Source organism: Melanerpes formicivorus, unplaced genomic scaffold, assembly GCF_026170545.1.
Source record: "Melanerpes formicivorus ecotype bairdi unplaced genomic scaffold, bMelFor1.0.p_v2 SCAF_63, whole genome shotgun sequence".
Taxonomy (NCBI): domain Eukaryota; kingdom Metazoa; phylum Chordata; class Aves; order Piciformes; family Picidae; genus Melanerpes; species Melanerpes formicivorus.
This window is the reverse complement of record NW_027142415.1, coordinates 708,986-725,962: the sequence shown is the minus strand read 5'-3', so window position 1 is coordinate 725,962 and position 16,977 is coordinate 708,986. Positions and strand designations below refer to the sequence as shown.

At 45.1% G+C, this 16,977-nt stretch overlaps 1 protein-coding gene across 1 annotated transcript in view; it reads right to left on the bottom strand.

Moving 5' to 3' along the window:
- Nucleotides 1–16,977, bottom strand: part of DCBLD1 (discoidin, CUB and LCCL domain containing 1) — a 54,010-nt gene that overhangs the window by 16,599 nt on the left and 20,434 nt on the right. The window contains exons 3-6 of the mRNA XM_068162292.1: nt 9,996–10,133; nt 8,928–8,979; nt 8,111–8,183; nt 5,709–5,842 (exon numbers count right to left, since the gene is read on the bottom strand). Coding sequence (XP_068018393.1) covers nt 5,709–5,842; nt 8,111–8,183; nt 8,928–8,979; nt 9,996–10,133 — 397 coding nt within the window. The remainder of the gene's footprint in view (nt 1–5,708; nt 5,843–8,110; nt 8,184–8,927; nt 8,980–9,995; nt 10,134–16,977) is intronic.

Genomic DNA, 16,977 nt, shown 5'->3' with positions numbered 1-16,977 from the left:
GAGCCAGGACTGGAAAAGCTGTTGGGACCTAGAGCTACCAGCAGTGCATGGCTCCAGCACCAGGTCCAAGTCTCTTCATACTAACTTATATCAGAGCAACTTCACTGCAAGCGATGACTTTCTGTTAGTCTAAGTCCACATCTAGTTTGAAGAATATCCAGCCTTAAGCACCCTGATATTGTTACACCTGATGGTGACTAAACCATGCCAGCTCTGGCCATTCCTACTGGGGTTACAGTTGTATGATAGCCATCTGGGTGGGAATCAGTCCTGTTAGACTCACAACCAACAGCTCTCACCAGAAATGGTTCTTTTTGCTCCACTAACAGGACCAGATCCGAGTCCTCTTCTTTTTCTCCTTCTGACTGCTTTGCTTCAGGAAAGAAAGCAGTATCTTGGCCTACTCTATACAGCCCTGCTCCAAGCAGGACAAGATAAAATCACCACTGTAAGGGAAAGCTGAGCTTTACCTGGCCTCCCTTGGAGCCACTTTTGATTCCCCATGAGATAGCCCTGATGTTTCATGCCAGAAGCGCTCTGACTGTGTGATAAAAATAAAAGCCTGGGCTTTAATGCGAAATTAGTTTGGATTTCTGTAAAGTCTGACCCCTTCAATATCACTTTGACTGGCTGCATGCACCACTTGTCTCTTTTGGAAAGTCTTGGCCGGTGTGACTGCACTCAGCATCAAGACAGCTTCCTTTCAGCAGCCTTTTGTTGCTGGCTGGGAAAACTCCTCCCCGCCCCCAGGTACGACCTGTGGGCTAACAGCGGTGCACAGGGCTGTGTGTTTTGAGAGCACTGCAAACAGGGAATAGGAAAGTGGTCCCATGTCAAGGTCAATAAAAACACTGCTGCTTTTTGTCACTGAGGGAAAACTAATGACTACAGGCAAACGAAGCTCTTCAGAGATGGCGGAGAGCACTGGGAGGGAACTGATTTATTTGGGCATGTAGGCGGCAGAGTAGCTAGGAGGAGAAACTCAAGCCCGCCTTCCCTCCCACATCTTACCCCCCAGGCAGTCCTCAGGGGCGATCAGATGTGCTCTGCTCGCTTCAAACCAGTTTGACATTACAGCCAAAACAATTTTTGTTTTCTTAGTGAATGCAGAGCAACTCATTTCGAGAGAAAAGAAGAAAGCAAACACCTCCGGTCCTCAGCCAAACCTCCCCAACCCAGAAATCACAGTGCTCCTTGAGCACTTATTTATGAGATAGGGCTGGGTAATAAAAAAGTCACACTTAGCCCTTTCAAATAGAAGGCTGCAATTTTAGGAAAGAAAGGGAGGAGGTTAGCATGGCTAAGGTCTATAAAGCTATGAAATCAAGCTGAAATATTCCTGCTATAATTCTTCAAGTCACTGAAGAGGACAAACTAATTCAGTAAGTGGCAATTCATCAGTTTCCTAATGTGAGTGGTGGCGTTTGTCACACAAATTTCACTTTGTCCTTTAAGGGATGGTGTCGCCCTGTGCTCCTCATTTCCCTGACAACCTTCAGGATCCTGCCTCAACGAGAGCACTGGTGGCAGGATTGCACAGGAGATCTGTGCCAGTAGCTCTGCAAAATAGTAATAATAAAAAAAGATGCTGCTTCCCATAATAAATTTCTGTTAGCATCAAGTAATTGCTTCCTTTCAGAGTCAGTCTCAAGCCAGTTTTTTCACACACTGTGCAGGAGAACCCACATCTCATCTTTCACAGCTCATGACCAGGTTGTCTCCTGCATTTTCAGGGACAAATGATTTCATGTGCACAGATGCACAGTCACAGGCCAGGTCACATCACAATGTTAAGCCTCCCTCCCTTGTATTTGTACTGAGGTGTCAGAGCTGCCCTATAAATCCAACCACTTGGTCTTCATTACAGCATTTTTGGGTGTGGGTCCACACATTCTTCACAGAGAGAGTTGTTAGTCATTGGAATGTGCTGCCCAGGGAGGTGGTGGAGTCCCCATCCCTGGAGGTGTTCAAGAGGGGATTGGACGTGGCATTTGGTGCCATGGTTTAGTAGTCATGAGGTGTTGGGTTACAGGTTGGACTTGATGATCCTTGAGATCTTTTCCAGCCTTATTGATTCTATGATTCTATTCTATGATTCTATGGATCATGAGAACTGAAAACCTCCTAGATGCCGTGAGAGTAACAAGTGCACTGAAAAATGGGATCAGGGAGGCCAAGGTCAGCTCTTGCAGGCTGGTGAGCTGTGGCTCCACTGTCGCATTACACTGCTCATAGTTAACAGCTCGATGCACTCCAGCAGCAGCTTTTGATGAGGTCAATTTCAGCTCAAGTCACTAAATAATTTAAATCTTTAATACTGAAATCCACTGGAAATGAGATTTAAAAAAACTCGAGTAAGCTTTTATTTCAGGGTCTCTAAAAAGCTCTCAAGAGCACTGCTGTCCAAGCACTATTTTTTAACTTGCCAGCACTGGAAGCCTGAAGTGCACCTTGCACCCTCTCCTGTTTCAGCTCTCCTGCAAGGAAATGAGAGTTTTCCCACTTGGTGGAACAGAGGCAAGTTTGCATCTCTGTGGATATTCCTGTTACTCACGTGAAATGTAGAGGATATTTAGGAGTAGCAACATTAAAAGGATGCTTGGCAGTTAAAGTGACAGGTTAATTATGCAATGTTTCCCTCCCTCCACTTGCTGTCTGACATACTTCATTCATTGCCCACTAGCTCTTGTGCTGTGGGGACAAAAAAGTACAAATGAGAATCCCAGCTGCCTTTCTTTATAACATTTGATGTGCTGCTATCTGAGTGACTCCTTCTAGGCTTCTCAAGGATCACAAACATAGGAATGGATGTAAACAGTTCTGTAACATCTTTAGATAATGGACAAAACATTTTCTTCAGGGTTTCACTAAGCCAACCTCTGTAATGAAAAGAATTTGTACTGTTTGTTTTATGGAGGGGTTTGGTGCCCGAGCTGAGCTCTCAGTTCTGCTTTGGCTTGGGACAAGGTTATATTCATTTTCTTTGGCAATTAACTTTCAAGCAAAACAGAAAATCCTTAGGCTTTAGAGACCTTTGGCTTGCCATCTATACACTTGCCTACTCCAGTGCCATGATATGAAAAAGCTTTTCAATCCATGCTGAAATGTAAGGACAGCAACAGACCAAATGAATGCTTGGGGTATTTTTTCCCCCTTCTTTTTTTTTTTTTCTTGAATGAAACTCTGTAAAATTGTTCTATCATGGGGCAAACAGAGAGAAAGACACGTTCCTTTAGCTCTTGTAGACTATGAGGCTGAGGAGATTTCCCTTCCTACCAAAAAAAGAACCCCAACACCACCCTGAAAAGCCTTATGTAAAATCCAGATAACATTGGAAAAGACACCAAAAAAAAGTATAAACCGGCAGGAATGACAGAGTCAGTTTGCTGGAAGGGCTTGCTGTGCTGGATGGAGATTAGAGGATTTATTTCTACTCCCAACAACAGCACAATTAAAAGTCAGAAGATAAGTGGCGAACGCAACACCCTCGCTATAAATACTCTCAAAGACAAAAACTCCGCATGTGTCAAGAGCACAATGTTTAAGAAGCTGTTCATTAAATCCCCCATGGGCTCAACAGCACTTTGTTATTTATTCATTTTTTCTTTCCCCTGGCTCTGGTTGGTCTTTGTTTTGTTGTGTTTGTTTTTAAGCTTGAACGTGAATTTAGCATGAGTTATTAGCACGCCGATTAAAGGTGTTTGTTGCAGAACATCGTGCTTTCATCTATCTGCTGACAGAGTCGTTGGCAAGTATGTGTTGGAAGGAGTGGGAGGCAAAAAATAGCCATGCCCTACATGGTGTAGAGCTACTGAAAACTTGGAACATCTTCTTCTAGTCATCAGTGCCAACAGCATTTTGTAAAAAGCTGTAGAAACAAAGCATCAAAGCCCCTAGACCCACAGCTCACTTCTACTCTAACTCGTTTTGGACCCCACATTTTGAGAGAGACAACTAGAGAGGGTCCAATGGAGGGCTGTGATGATGGAATGGAATGGAATGGAATGGAATGGAATGGAATGGAATGGAATGGAATAGAATAGAATAGAATAGAATAGAATAGAATAGAATAGAATAGAATAGAATAGAATGGAGTAGAATAGAATAGAATGGAGTAGAATGGAATGGAGTGGAATGGAATGGAATGGAATAGAATAGAATAGAATGGAGTAGAATGGAATGGAGTGGAATGGAATGGAATGGAATGGAATGGAATGGAATAGAATAGAATAGAATAGAATAGAATAGAATAGAATAGAATAGAGTAGAATAGAATAGAATGGAGTGGAATGGAATGGAATGGAATGGAATGGAATAGAATAGAATAGAATAGAATAGAATAGAATAGAATAGAATAGAATAGAATAGAATAGAATAGAATAGGTTGGAAAAGACCTTTGAGATCATCAAGTCCAACCGATCACTCAGCACCATCTAATCAACTAAACCATGGCACCAAGCACCCCATCCAGTCTCTTCCTAAACACCTCCAGTGATGGTGACTCCACCACCTCCCTGGGCAGCCCATGCAATGGTGAAGGGATTGGAACATCTGTCTTGTGAGGAAAGGCTGAGATACCTGGGACTGTTCAATATGGAGAAGGGAAGGCTGACAGGGGATCTTATGAATGTTTATAAATATGTGGGAGGTCAAGAAGAGTGAGCCAGACTGTTTTCAGTGGTGCCCTGCATTAGGACAAGGGGTAATGGGCACAAACTGGAACACAGGAAGTTCCATCCTACTGGGGCTTTTTACCCTGGAGAAGACTGAGAGGGGATTTAATAAATGTTTATCAATATCTGAGGGATGAATGTCAAGAGGGAGGGGACAGGCTCTTCTCTATTGCACCCTGGGATAGGGCAAGGTGCAATGGATACAAACTACAGCACAGGAGGTTCCACCTCAACATGGGGAGGAAATACTTCAATGGGAGGGTCACAGAGCGCTGGAACAGGCTCCCCAGAGGGGTTGTGGAGTCACTTTCTCAGGAGACTTTCAAGCCCCATCTGGATGTGTTCCTGTGTGACCTGTGCTGGATTCTATGGTCATGCTCTGGCAGGGGGGTTGGACTCGATGATCTTCAAAGGTCCCTTCCAACCCCTAACATCCTATGATCCTATGAACTTGAGCAAAAACTTCGTCATGGTGAGGGTGACAGGGTGCTGGAACAGGCTGCCCAGAGAGGTTGTGGAGTTGTCTTCTCCAGAAACATTCAAACCCCACCTGGGTGCGTTCCTGTGTGACCTGCTGAAGGTGATCCTGCTTTGGCAGTGGAGTTTGGAGTGGATGATCTCCAGAGGTCCCTTCCAACCCCTACCACCCTGTGATTCTATGGACTTTTCCTTCCCAGCAAAGCATCCCCACCTTCTCTGAGAGACTTTTTAGGGTGTCAGGGAGTGATAGGACTGGGGGGAATGGAACAAAAATAGAAATGGATAGATTCAGATTGGATATTGGGAAGAAGTTCTTCCCCATGAGGGTGGTGAGACACTGGAACAGGTTGTCCAGGGAGGTGGTAGAAACCTCATCCCTGGAGGTTTTGAAGGCCAGGCTGGGTGTGGCTGTGAGCAACCTGATCTAGTGTGAGGTGTCCCTGCCCATGGCAGGAGGGTTGGAAGCATCTTGAGGTCCCTCCCAACCCTAACAATTCTATGACTGTATGACCCTGTGGCTGCCCGGGCGGCTCGTCGTGCACGGCAGTACTCACCCTTGCGAGGGGACGCCGTTGGCCACGCCGCCCGCGTAGCGGCTGATGCCCTTCTGCTGGGTGACGCTGATCTGCCCGCCCAGCTCGTCCGCGATGACGCCCGCGTGGATCGCTGCCTTGCACAGCAGCGAGGTCTGGAAGGCAAAGCTCAGAGCATCAGTCTGACAAAAAGCTGATCAGGAATAATGTGGTCAGCAGGAGCAGGGAGGTCATTCTGCCCCTGTGCTCAGCACTGGTTAGGCTACACCTTGAGTACTGTGTCCAGTTCTGGGCTCCTCAGTTTAGGAAAGATGTTGACTTGCTGGAATGTGTCCAGAGAAGGGCAACAAGGCTGGGGTGGGGGGGGGTGTTGGAGCACAGCCCTACAAGGAGAGGCTGAGGGAGCTGGGGTTGCTTAGCCTGGAGAAGAGGAGGCTCAGGGCAGACCTTATTGCTCTCTACAACTCCCTGAAGGGAGGTTGTATCCAGGTGGGGGTTGGTCTCTTCTCCCAGTCAACCAGCACCAGAACAAGAGGATACAGTCTCAAGCTGCACCAGTGGAGGTTTAGGCTGGATGTGAGGAAGAAATTCTTCACAGAAAGAGTGAATGGCCATTGGAATGTGCTGCCCAGGGAGGTGGTGGAGTCACCATCACTGGAAGTGTTCATAAAATGACTGGATTAGGCACTTAGTGCCATGGTTTAGCTGATTAGATGGCACTGGGTGCTAGGTTGGACTTGATGATCTCAAAAGTCTTTTCCAACCTGGTTAATTCTGTGATTCTGTAGTTTTGCTCCCAAAGCAGACTAGCACAGCTCATGAAAAAGCAGCAAAAGCAAGAGACATGAGAGGGAGGAAGAGCAGTAAGCTTTGGGGGGAAAAAGCCCTTTACAAAAGTCACTTCTCTGGTTTTTTTTTATTTTGTTTTCTGCCCAGATGAAATAACCTGCTTCTGAGAAGGTGCTGTAAGACTTTAACTTAATAAGCATTGCATCACTCCTTGGGAAAGCAAAGTCAAAGGCAAGGCAAGTCTTTATGAAGAGAAAATGCTAATTACTCAATGGACTTGCCTGAAGGCTGAGCCTGGTATTACTATGCCTGTAGGATTTGAGTCATGGCATACTTTAGGAGATTAGGCTGTGTGTTGGGGTAGCTGCTACTGGATTTAAGAGTAGCCCTTTTGCCAGTATCTCAGGTGGGATAACTTAGAGGACAGGACAAACTATGCCAGCTAGGTGGCAATAATGTACCTCTGGGCTAGGGCAGAGAAGGACCAGCAGAGAGGTGCAAAGGAGACACCCTCGGTGCTCGCTGGCAGACACTGGTCTTCTTCACACTGGCACAGCTTGGGCTGCACTACTCACTGAGAGGCTGAGGTGCCTTTGTGTCACCAACTCTCCCTGGAGAGGCAGTAGGTCTCCAGGGGAGCCCCACAGGTTTTCCCATCCCATCCCTTCAAGGCAGAGGGAAAATGTCTTTCAAAAATTCCTCAGCACAGATAAGATCTGCATGAGGTCATGCCATGTGCTGCTTTTCTTTCCCAATCACCCAAACCGAAGGGCAGGAATAACTCCAGCTAATGAGAATGTGATGTGGCATTTCTTTGTTTCCCTGCCACTTTCCAGGCTGGAGCTGGAACAACTGGATGGACAGGTTAAACGTGAACACCGACTCTTTGGAACCTCAGTAACTGCTGTAGTTGTGAGAGGGTGGGATTTTACATCAGTGCCATGATTAAACTTATTCCACCCTGAGAGATGTAAAGATTTCACAGGTATGACAGAAGAAGAGTCCAGGGTGAGGAGCACAGAGAGGTCAGAGCGCTGTGTGATATGAGCTGTGGATAAATGCAACCATTCAGGCCACTGTTTTCCTCCATGGAATGAGAAGTTAAAACAGCCTTATAAATTGGTAGTTATCAGTGGGATGTGATTAAGCAGTGTATAAGGTTTATTTCATCCCAGAGCAGATTGCTGGGATGCTGCAGGCATAACCTTAAAGAAAACTGACACTGAAATGTATTTTTTTCTTCCCCTACAAGAGATAACTTTAGAAAAGAAACACATATGTACTCCAAGCAAGAAAAAGCCTGAAGCTGTAGGAATATTTAGTGCATCGATGAGCACTGCCTCAAGAGGGACAAACACTAGGCAGGATTTTTCCAGAAAGCCAGAAGCCACAAGTCAGGAGGTGCATTTGACAGTCAGTGGACTTTATTCTCACACAATTGATTGGTCTGCTTGAGAAGTGTCTCTGTGTGCTTTTATGCTGATAAGATACTCATATCCTGATAATAAAAGGCATATCTAATACAGTGGGGCAGAATTGCTGACAAGAGTCAGGCAGCAAAAGGTGAAACCTAGTTGTGCTGTGCTTCTCTCCACTGGCTTGATAAACTCCCCCTCGTTTTCCTGTGTACTTACATCTCTGTATCCTTCTCCAATATTCCCAGAAATGTCACCTGCTATGTCTCTGCAGCCAGCAGGACAGTATCTGCTGTAGTGAGAGAAGAGAGGCGTGTTTAAAAGATGAACTTCAGTGACAGTACACAGAAACAAGCTCATACAAGAAGAAACGCTCTCAAACCGAGAAATATCTGAGCCCTAAGTTCTGGCTGATGGGCTGCTAGTGAGTCTAGGAGTTAAACACATGAGCTCTTGAGTGAACTGCACACAGCAGCACACGAAGAACCAAAAATGCATCTCCACAAGGGCATTTCTGTTTAATTCTCTTGTTCTAGAAATGCCACCACAGGAGCTGTCAGCACAGCCCAGGTGAGAAGCACGCACACAAAATGCACATCCAGATAGCAGCCAGAAGAGCACAATTCATTACCATTTCAAACCCTATCACAAAGTTCAAGGAACCAAGAAATTCTAGCTTGTCCTCAGATAATCTTGTATCAGCTAGGATGTGATCTGCTCTCAGGAGGAGCACTGGAATTTCAGGCTGCTTTGAATTTCAAAGTGGAAGCTCTTTATACATACACCATGTATATGTATACCCTAATCAGAATTGCTGAGAGCCCTGTAACTCCATTGCCTCATTTTCCTGGGCTGCAGCCCTCCATTCTGCACTACAGCTTCTCCCAACCAGGCCTTGGACTATAACATCATCAGACCTCAATAAAACCCATTCCCTTTCTTCAGAACCCCCAGACTGTAGCTGGCTTATTTTCTAACCAGGGGACCAGCTGTCAGATAGAGCAAAGCAAGCCAGAGAGCTGCAAGCCCTCGTTACCTGTATTCAGCCTTCGTGTAATGGTTTGCTCGTTCCAAACAGGTGATCAGATCTGTGAAAAGGTTACAACTGTCAGTCCCCAGTGCAGGAGGTAGGAATACAGACAAAGATTTGGCTAAACATGAAACACTGAAAGATCTCTCTGTGTAATACTTACAACTATTTTACTAAATAGAAAGCAATGGCCACAGTTTTCCCTCGTTCTTTGTCCAGTGCAGAGCCACAAAGATGATTAAAGGAGTGAAACATCTTCTTTATGAGGAGAGACTGAGGGAGCTGGGGCTCTTCAGCTTGGAGAGGGGGAGACTGAGGGCTGACCTCATTAATGTTTATAAATATGTAAAGGGTGAGTGCCAAGAGGATGGAGCCAGGCTCTGCTGGGTGATGCCCAGTGACAGGACAAGGGGCAATGGTGGAAGCTGAGGCATAGGAAGGTCTATGTGAACATGAGTTAGAATTTCTTTCCACAGTGAGGGTGACAGAGCACTGGAACAGGCTGCCCAGGGGGGTTGTGGAGTCTCCCTCTCTGGAGATATTCAAAACCCACCTGGATGAGTTCCTGTGTGATCTGGTATAGGGGATCCTGCACTGGCAGGGGGGTTGGACTGAAAGCTCTTTCAAGGTCCCTTCCAGCCCCCAGCATGCTGTGATTCTGTGATCTCCCTCTTCCACTCATATGTTCTACACCTTCAACAAAGTTATACAAACCTCCAGAACATTAAATGTAGGAATCAAATCTTAATGTCTCCCCTCCCTTCACTCCCCTCCAGTGACAGCATTATCAGTGTGTGGTAGGTAGATACTAGAGCCCATAATATAGTAGAGCTTCAAGGAGAAGGTCCTGATTTTCTCTGGGCCTGCATGGCAAGTTTTCTAGGTAAGATTTCAGCAGCTGCTACATCTGGTTAATATCACAACTGCTTCTTGCACAAATGTTGTTAAAAATATCATGGTTCATGCTAATCTGGGAGTATTTAGGACCAAACATTTGGGCTAAAGTCTATGCATGTACAGAAGATAAAGAAATAGAGGGGGACTATGGCACTAATCCTTTGGGTTTCACTTTACCTGGATGATCACTACTGGCATAGGACAACAGAAAGCCTCGTCCTGACACATGGGATCCACTCTCAAAGTGAATAGTTGCTTCATTGCTGTCCAGAATGATTTCTTTGGGAACAGGCATCACATTGCCACAGTACGGCCCTACAGACAGAACAAAGATGATTTCAGAAGTTTAGATGACATAATCAGGTTGGAATATTCTCATGGTTAGCAAAGAGTTTCATAACCCACTCCTCCTTCAGTACCAATCCAAATGTTGACAAAAGGGGTTTGGCTTCAGTCCTTTGTGGGCATGAGCTCCAAAGTTACCCTGACAAGGAGAGTCCAGGATCCTGTTGTCTCTCCATGGTAGCAACTCCAGCATCCACATCTTTCATCACATAAGCCCTAAGAGAATGATTACTGCCCTTTGGCCTTTGAAGTACAGCATGCTTACAGCCAGCAGTAACTCATTAGAGAAAACAACAGAACATTCAAAGGCAATCCAAGGGATCTGCACAGGGTCCCCCAGATAAAGCTCTCCAGACACGGACAGCTCATGCAGCTGTAGCACAGCAGCCATTCGGGAAGGATTAAGATCACAGGGCAGTGCACCTGGTTGTCAAGGACCTGTGTGCCACAAGCCAAATCAGACAAAGAGGCAGTGCTGCCACTTTACTCAGAAACTGCCTGATTTTCCTTTTAAAATCACCATTGGCCACTCAGGCACACAGTTCAAGTCTCTGGAGTTTTAAACAAAAAAAGAGCAGGAGAAAGGGGAAGATGGGGGGGAGGGGGAGGTAGATGAGCCTTGCTCTGACGTTGGATTAGATAAGGGGTTTATAGCTACCCACAGCAGTATCTTGGAACAGTCTCAGGGACACTCCTTTCTTGTGCCAGCAGGCATGCTCAGGACTCTCAACAATCACATCTGCTTCTTCACAAGTCAATTCCCAAGGGCTGCTTTCTTTTGGGACTGCCACAGTCTTTGCCCTTGCCTTCTGTAAGCTGGGTGCAGACACTTGTCTCTGGCTGCCCTCAGGCACAGATTACACAGAAGATCCAAAGCAGTTTGGGTAGATTTTTTGACTCTATGAGGATGCTTACAATATAAACTGCTAAGAAGTGAGAGGGGGTTTTGTTTGGGGGTTCTTTTGTGCGTTGTTTTTTTGTTCTCTTGGGTTTTGTTGTTTGGGGGTTTGTGGTTGGTTTGTTGTTTTTTTTAATGACAAACAGTTTTTTATCCCCCAAAAGTAAAAACAAACAAGACCCTTTACAAGCTCTCAGCCCATCTGTTCTGCTGAGGTACATGACAGCTTTTGCATCCTAAAACAAGGCCTTGGGATGAAAAATCAGCAATTTGGGTTTTGCCAGACAACCACATTTTATGGGTAGTGGCCACTTTAAGGTAACTTGGAGCTGACTCCTGAAATACAAGAAATCAGTTACAGCAGAACACAGACTTGATGAGTAGTTCCCTTCCCTAATGGGCTCCTAAGAACTGCTTCATTTTGCTTGACACCCCTGGGGTGGTCTTCCCCAAACACTTCACTGGCCTTCTAACAAGAGCAGCCTAGAGAGCAGTCCAACTGAAGCCAACACCAGCCAGCTGTCAGCAGAATGGGGCAAAGCAAAGGATGAACACTGTCTTCTGGCTTATAAATATCACAGAGTGAAGCCAGGCAGGGGGAGGAACAAGCGAGAGTGTGACATTTCCCTGGAGTACTCCTGTTGAAAATGACTCACGACTTAGTCAGAGAAAACAATGGCTGCAAAAGGGGTTAAACAAATTTCTTAGGAAAGGAACTTATCAAAAAGACAGCATCTGACACTGTGTCAGACCAGACAACAGCACGAGTGATTTATTTGAGAAGGTCTTTTGTGTCAGATTGCAGTGGGAGAAGTAAAGTGCTAACAGATCCACAAAGAGAAAGGGGCAGAAGACAGGGAGGAGAATAGGATAGGATAGGATAGGATAGGATAGGATAGGATAGGATAGGATAGGATAGGATAGGATAGGATAGGATAGGATAGGATAGGATAGAATAGGATAGGATAGGATAGAATAGGATAGGATAGGATAGGATAGGATAGGATAGGATAGGATAGGATAGGATAGGATAGGATAGGATAGAATAGAAGTAGAATAGAAGTGGAATGGAATGGAATGGAATGGAATAGAATAGAATAGAATAGAATAGAATAGAATAGAATAGAATAGAATAGAATAGAATAGAAAGAATAGAAGTGGAATAGAATAGAAGTAGAATAGAATAGAATAGAATAGAATAGAATAGAATAGAATAGAATAGAATAGAATAGAATAGAATAGAATAGAATTAGAGTAGAGTAGAATAGACCAGACCAGACCAGTTTGGAAGAGACTTTTGAGATCACTGAGTCCAACCTATCACCCAACACCCTCTAATCAACTAAACCATGGCACCAAGCACCCCATCCAGTCTCTTCCTAAACACCTCCAATGATGGTGACTCCACCACCTCCCCGAGCAGCACATTCCAATGGCCAATCACTCTCTTGCCAGTCAGCAAGACCTGGACAGGCTGGAAAGCTGGGTGGGGAGAGATTTAATGAAATACAACAAGGACAAGCATGAAGCCTTGCATTTGAACAACCCCATGGACCAGTATAGGTTGAGGACTGACTTGTTGGAGAGCAGCGTAGGGCAAAGGGACCTGGGGGTCCTGGTGGACAGAAGGATGCCCATGAGCCAGCAATGTGTCCTTGTGGCCAAGAAGGCCAATGGTATTCTGGGGTGGGTTAGAAGGGCTGTGGTTAGTAGGTCAAGAGAGGTTCTCCTTCTACTCTACTCCACCCTAGTGAGGCCACAAATGGAATCTCGTGTCCAGTTTTGGGCCTCTCAGTTCAAGAAGGTCCTCAGGGAACTGCTTGAAAGAGTCCAGCACAGAGCCACAAAGATGATTAAAGGAGTGGAACGTCTCTTTTATGAGGGAAGGCTGAGGGATCTGGGTCTCTTCAGCTTGGAGGAGACAAAGGGGTGACCTCATTCATGCTTACAAATATGTGAAGGGCAAGCGTCAGGAGGATGGAGCCAGGCTCTGCTCAGTGATGTCCAAGGAGAGGACAAGAGGCAATGGGTACCAGCTGGAGCAAAGGAGGTTCCACGTGAACATAAGGAAAAACCTGCTCTAGGTGATCCTGCTCTGGCAGGGGGGTTGGACTCAATCTTTCAAGGTCCCTTCCAATCCCTAGCCTTCTGTGATTTCTTCCCCCTAATCAATTTATTTTACACTGATGGTCTTCCAAGAAATTCCCCAGTGGCACAACTAGTAATGCTTATGACATAAAACTGATTCAGGGTCAAGGCAATGCATTCAGCTGACTGATGAGAGAGTTTTGTGCTTTCATCTGTTTCCTAATTTTCTTTAGCAAAACAATGTCTTTGATGTTAACCACATGTAGCCTTCCCTGTGCACTTCCATATAGCAGTCCTCTGCTTCCTTTAATGTTGTAAAGCCAGCAGCAGGTCAGGCTCCCAGGCTCCCTGTATTGCATTGTGGTGTGCCTGAATCAGATGCACTTTCTGCGTGCAGTTACATCTACTAGAGTCCTTCTCCACTGACTTACCCATTACCCTAAATACATCTATTGAGAGATGTACATGCACTGAATGCATGTACTGAGAGATTTCTATAGGCACTAGAAGATTAAAACCAATCAGCAACTGTATAGACATTAGAGTTCATCTGAAAACTCTACCAGTCCGTTTGTCACTTGCAGCTGAGGTGACAAGAATATGACTTCATCATCTATTTTTAAAACTCTTTGCAGGCTCCCCACCTTCTCTGGCCATTCCACCCAGGATTTATTGATTTCCCCATGCTGCTCTATTAATACTGTATAACCAGTGGAGAGGAGGGATGATGGAGAAAGCCTCGGTTTGTGTCAGGTATGAAAATGATAAACTCCTTCATAGGGCCCTCTTAACTTTTCCTGCAGCATTCAAGAGGGGATTGGATGTGCCACTTGGTGCCATGGTTTAGTCATGAGGTCTGTGGTGACAGGTTGGACTTGATGATCTTTGAGGTCTCTTCCAACCTTGGGGATTCTGTGATTCTGTGATTTGGACTTGAGGCTGGATAAACACTTCGTTCCTAAACCTGGGGCTAAGCCAAAAGATTGGTAAGATCCCTTTTGGGAACTGCCAGATCACATTATCAGTTTTTCATCTCCTAATGTTAGCTGGGAGGTGTTCTGCACGTTCAGCCTGAAAAACTAGCCGTGAGTGCTGCTCTCTGTTTCCTGTTCAAGAGACTTGGCTGGAGCTCTGCTGGGGTAAGGAGGCAGGATCATTTGGTTTGTTTACCAAGAACAAAGAAAAGAACTTAATAAACAGATGTGTTGCATGTCATGGAACTGCATAGGCCTTCTCCATGTTTCAGTCATGCTACATCTCGATGCCAGGACCTTTCCTTCTTCCCGTGTCTCATTAACGAGCTGACCCAACTGTGGACCCGTCTGTTCACTCCAGACTCTTTAATATCTGTATTTTTAACGTTCTGCAGGAGAGCCATTAGAGGGCTAGGGATTTCAAATCTACCCCATTTAATATTCCCTATAATTAAACCAACATTTAATGCCTTTCATCCAGAACTCCTGATCTGTTGGCGTGTTTCGGGTGGCTTGAACGCCACACTTTTATTTTGGAATCGCTGTCTCCGAGCAGTATTAACATCCTGCAAGGTACACAGTAAGTTGTCTCATGGATATCCTTTGGCTGGCTCCTCTGGGGACTGAAGAGACTATTTTATGTGCTGTTTATTTTTCAAATGTTAGCCATAGCCTACTGCTTTTGTCCTTTTCATCATAGTGGTGTTTTCCAAATCTGATGATCTTTACAGCATTGTCTGTTATTATGAGGTCTAGTTTACTTCCACTGTCAACCAGGCTCTGGCATATTTCCTGAGATTGCTTTGTTGAATTATGTTCCTTTATTTTGTATTTTTTTTCCCTACTTCCCCTAAGAAGCACTATGCCTAGAGGACTCTCTTCTCTCACACCAGCTGGCAATGCCTACATACCGTTTATTTCTCTAGTTCTTAAGACTGTCTGCCTCTTCTGGAAGGCTCTTGCTTCCTTTTAAAAGCAATTATTTCCCCCTTTAGCTAGTGCATGTCCAGCTTGCTATGCTCACTCTGTTTCCAAAGCCTTTGATTTCTTTTGATATCTGCAGCTTGGCATTCACAGAGGTCTTTAAGAAACTCAGTTTATATATTGACTCACGACATGCCCTATTCAAACAGGGAACCTTCTCCCTTTTCTGTCTTTACCTGCAGAGTAAGCCATGGCTGGCAAGCAATATGTAGCAGCAGCAGTCCCATGGATCTGCCTCTTTAGGACTATAATTTCCTAAAGCATTTGTATGGGGAAAACAATGTTTTAAATGGTGATCCGTACCTCTAGTAGCCTTCTATCAAATAAAGCAATTTGAAAGTACCTCAGCAGCTGGGCAAGGACAGAGGCTGTGATGAACCTGGACTGAGCTTGCTTTACTTTAGAGCTAAAAACACATCCAGAGTGCAAGTCTTTCACAAACCTAGCAAGGATCTGTTGTATGTAAATATCTGCATTCTTGAAACTCATCTCCAGCCCACACTCACACTCCTGCCTCACATACATAAGCAGTAACTGGGAGAGCAAGAGGACTTCTTCACTCCAATCCCTCCATGTACATGGAGAACCAGCATCACCCTGCAAGGACATGCCAGGAGGTAAACAGTGCTGCTCTGTCTCCTTTGCCAAGATGCAGGGAGAGTGGTGTTTAACACTCAGTAGGTATGAGTTGAGAGAGTAGTCAGGACGAGACAGCCTGGCTCTTCAACATTTTACTCTGTGCAGCACAGTCTGACCTCAGACTGAGTAATAAGCATTTCACATTTTAGGGAAAACGATTTTCAGTTTCTCTCTCAAAATTGCTGCCAAAGACTGTGATAAAAGAAGCAAAAAGGCATCCAAGTAGAGTCAGGTTGGAGAAGTAATTGTCATTTAAAAAGGCAGGATCTGGGCCACTTGCACAGGCTGTAGGTCTGCCTGCTTGACCCCAGGTGTGACCACCCATTTCTGCCTGACCGTGGTTTTAGCCCAACCCAAAGACACAAGCACAGCAATGGTTAGGAATAGTTAGCAAAGAGCTGAAGCTGTTTAACAAAGCCTACAGAAAAATACACAACACACATCATGCAGCTAGGAGGAAAAAAATTAGTCCCTCTGATAAAACAAATGCAGACTAAACCTTTCCCCAAGCTGAAACCTTGGCATACTGCAACCACTCAGGTAAACCCCAACTGTTAGAACAGAATTTTAACTGTTAAGAAACTGCTTGACTTGATCTTCAGTGAGAACTTGTCTGGGCAATTCCCTGGATTTCCTGAAATACCAGAAACAATACTGTAATAACAAGTTTCCTTTGAGGGGTGAAAAAGAAACCTGGACACACCCTTTATGCAGGCAAGATGCTTATTACAATACATAATAAGGAAAGACTGGTTTGATGAATCCCCTCAAGTCATGCTGATAAGCAGGAGGCATCTGAAGGCACTTGGTTCCCCTGCACACCCTCACACACACACACACACGTGTGCACATCCTCAGACACACACACGTCAGTAAATGCTCAATTTGTCTAACAACCCTTAGTGACTGGGTGTGGGGAGGAGAAAGCATTTTCAGTAACTTCTCTGTTTCACACCAGTTACCAGCTGTAAATTATGCAGGAGCCAAGTGAACTGCACCAACTCTCCAAATTATTGCTAGTCACTCAGCAGAGCTGACATCCACCCCAGAGGAGCACATCAACCTCCTACTGACTGCAAGTGAATGGAGAAGAAAGTAGGCACTTATCTCTTCTTTAATCTATCTCTCCAGTCAAGACTGCTGATCATCTCACAAAATTAAGGGGAAAAAATACTAAGCCATTAGTTGGGCAAAGAAAGTGGGGGGGGGGGGGGGGGAGGAAAGCAAGAAG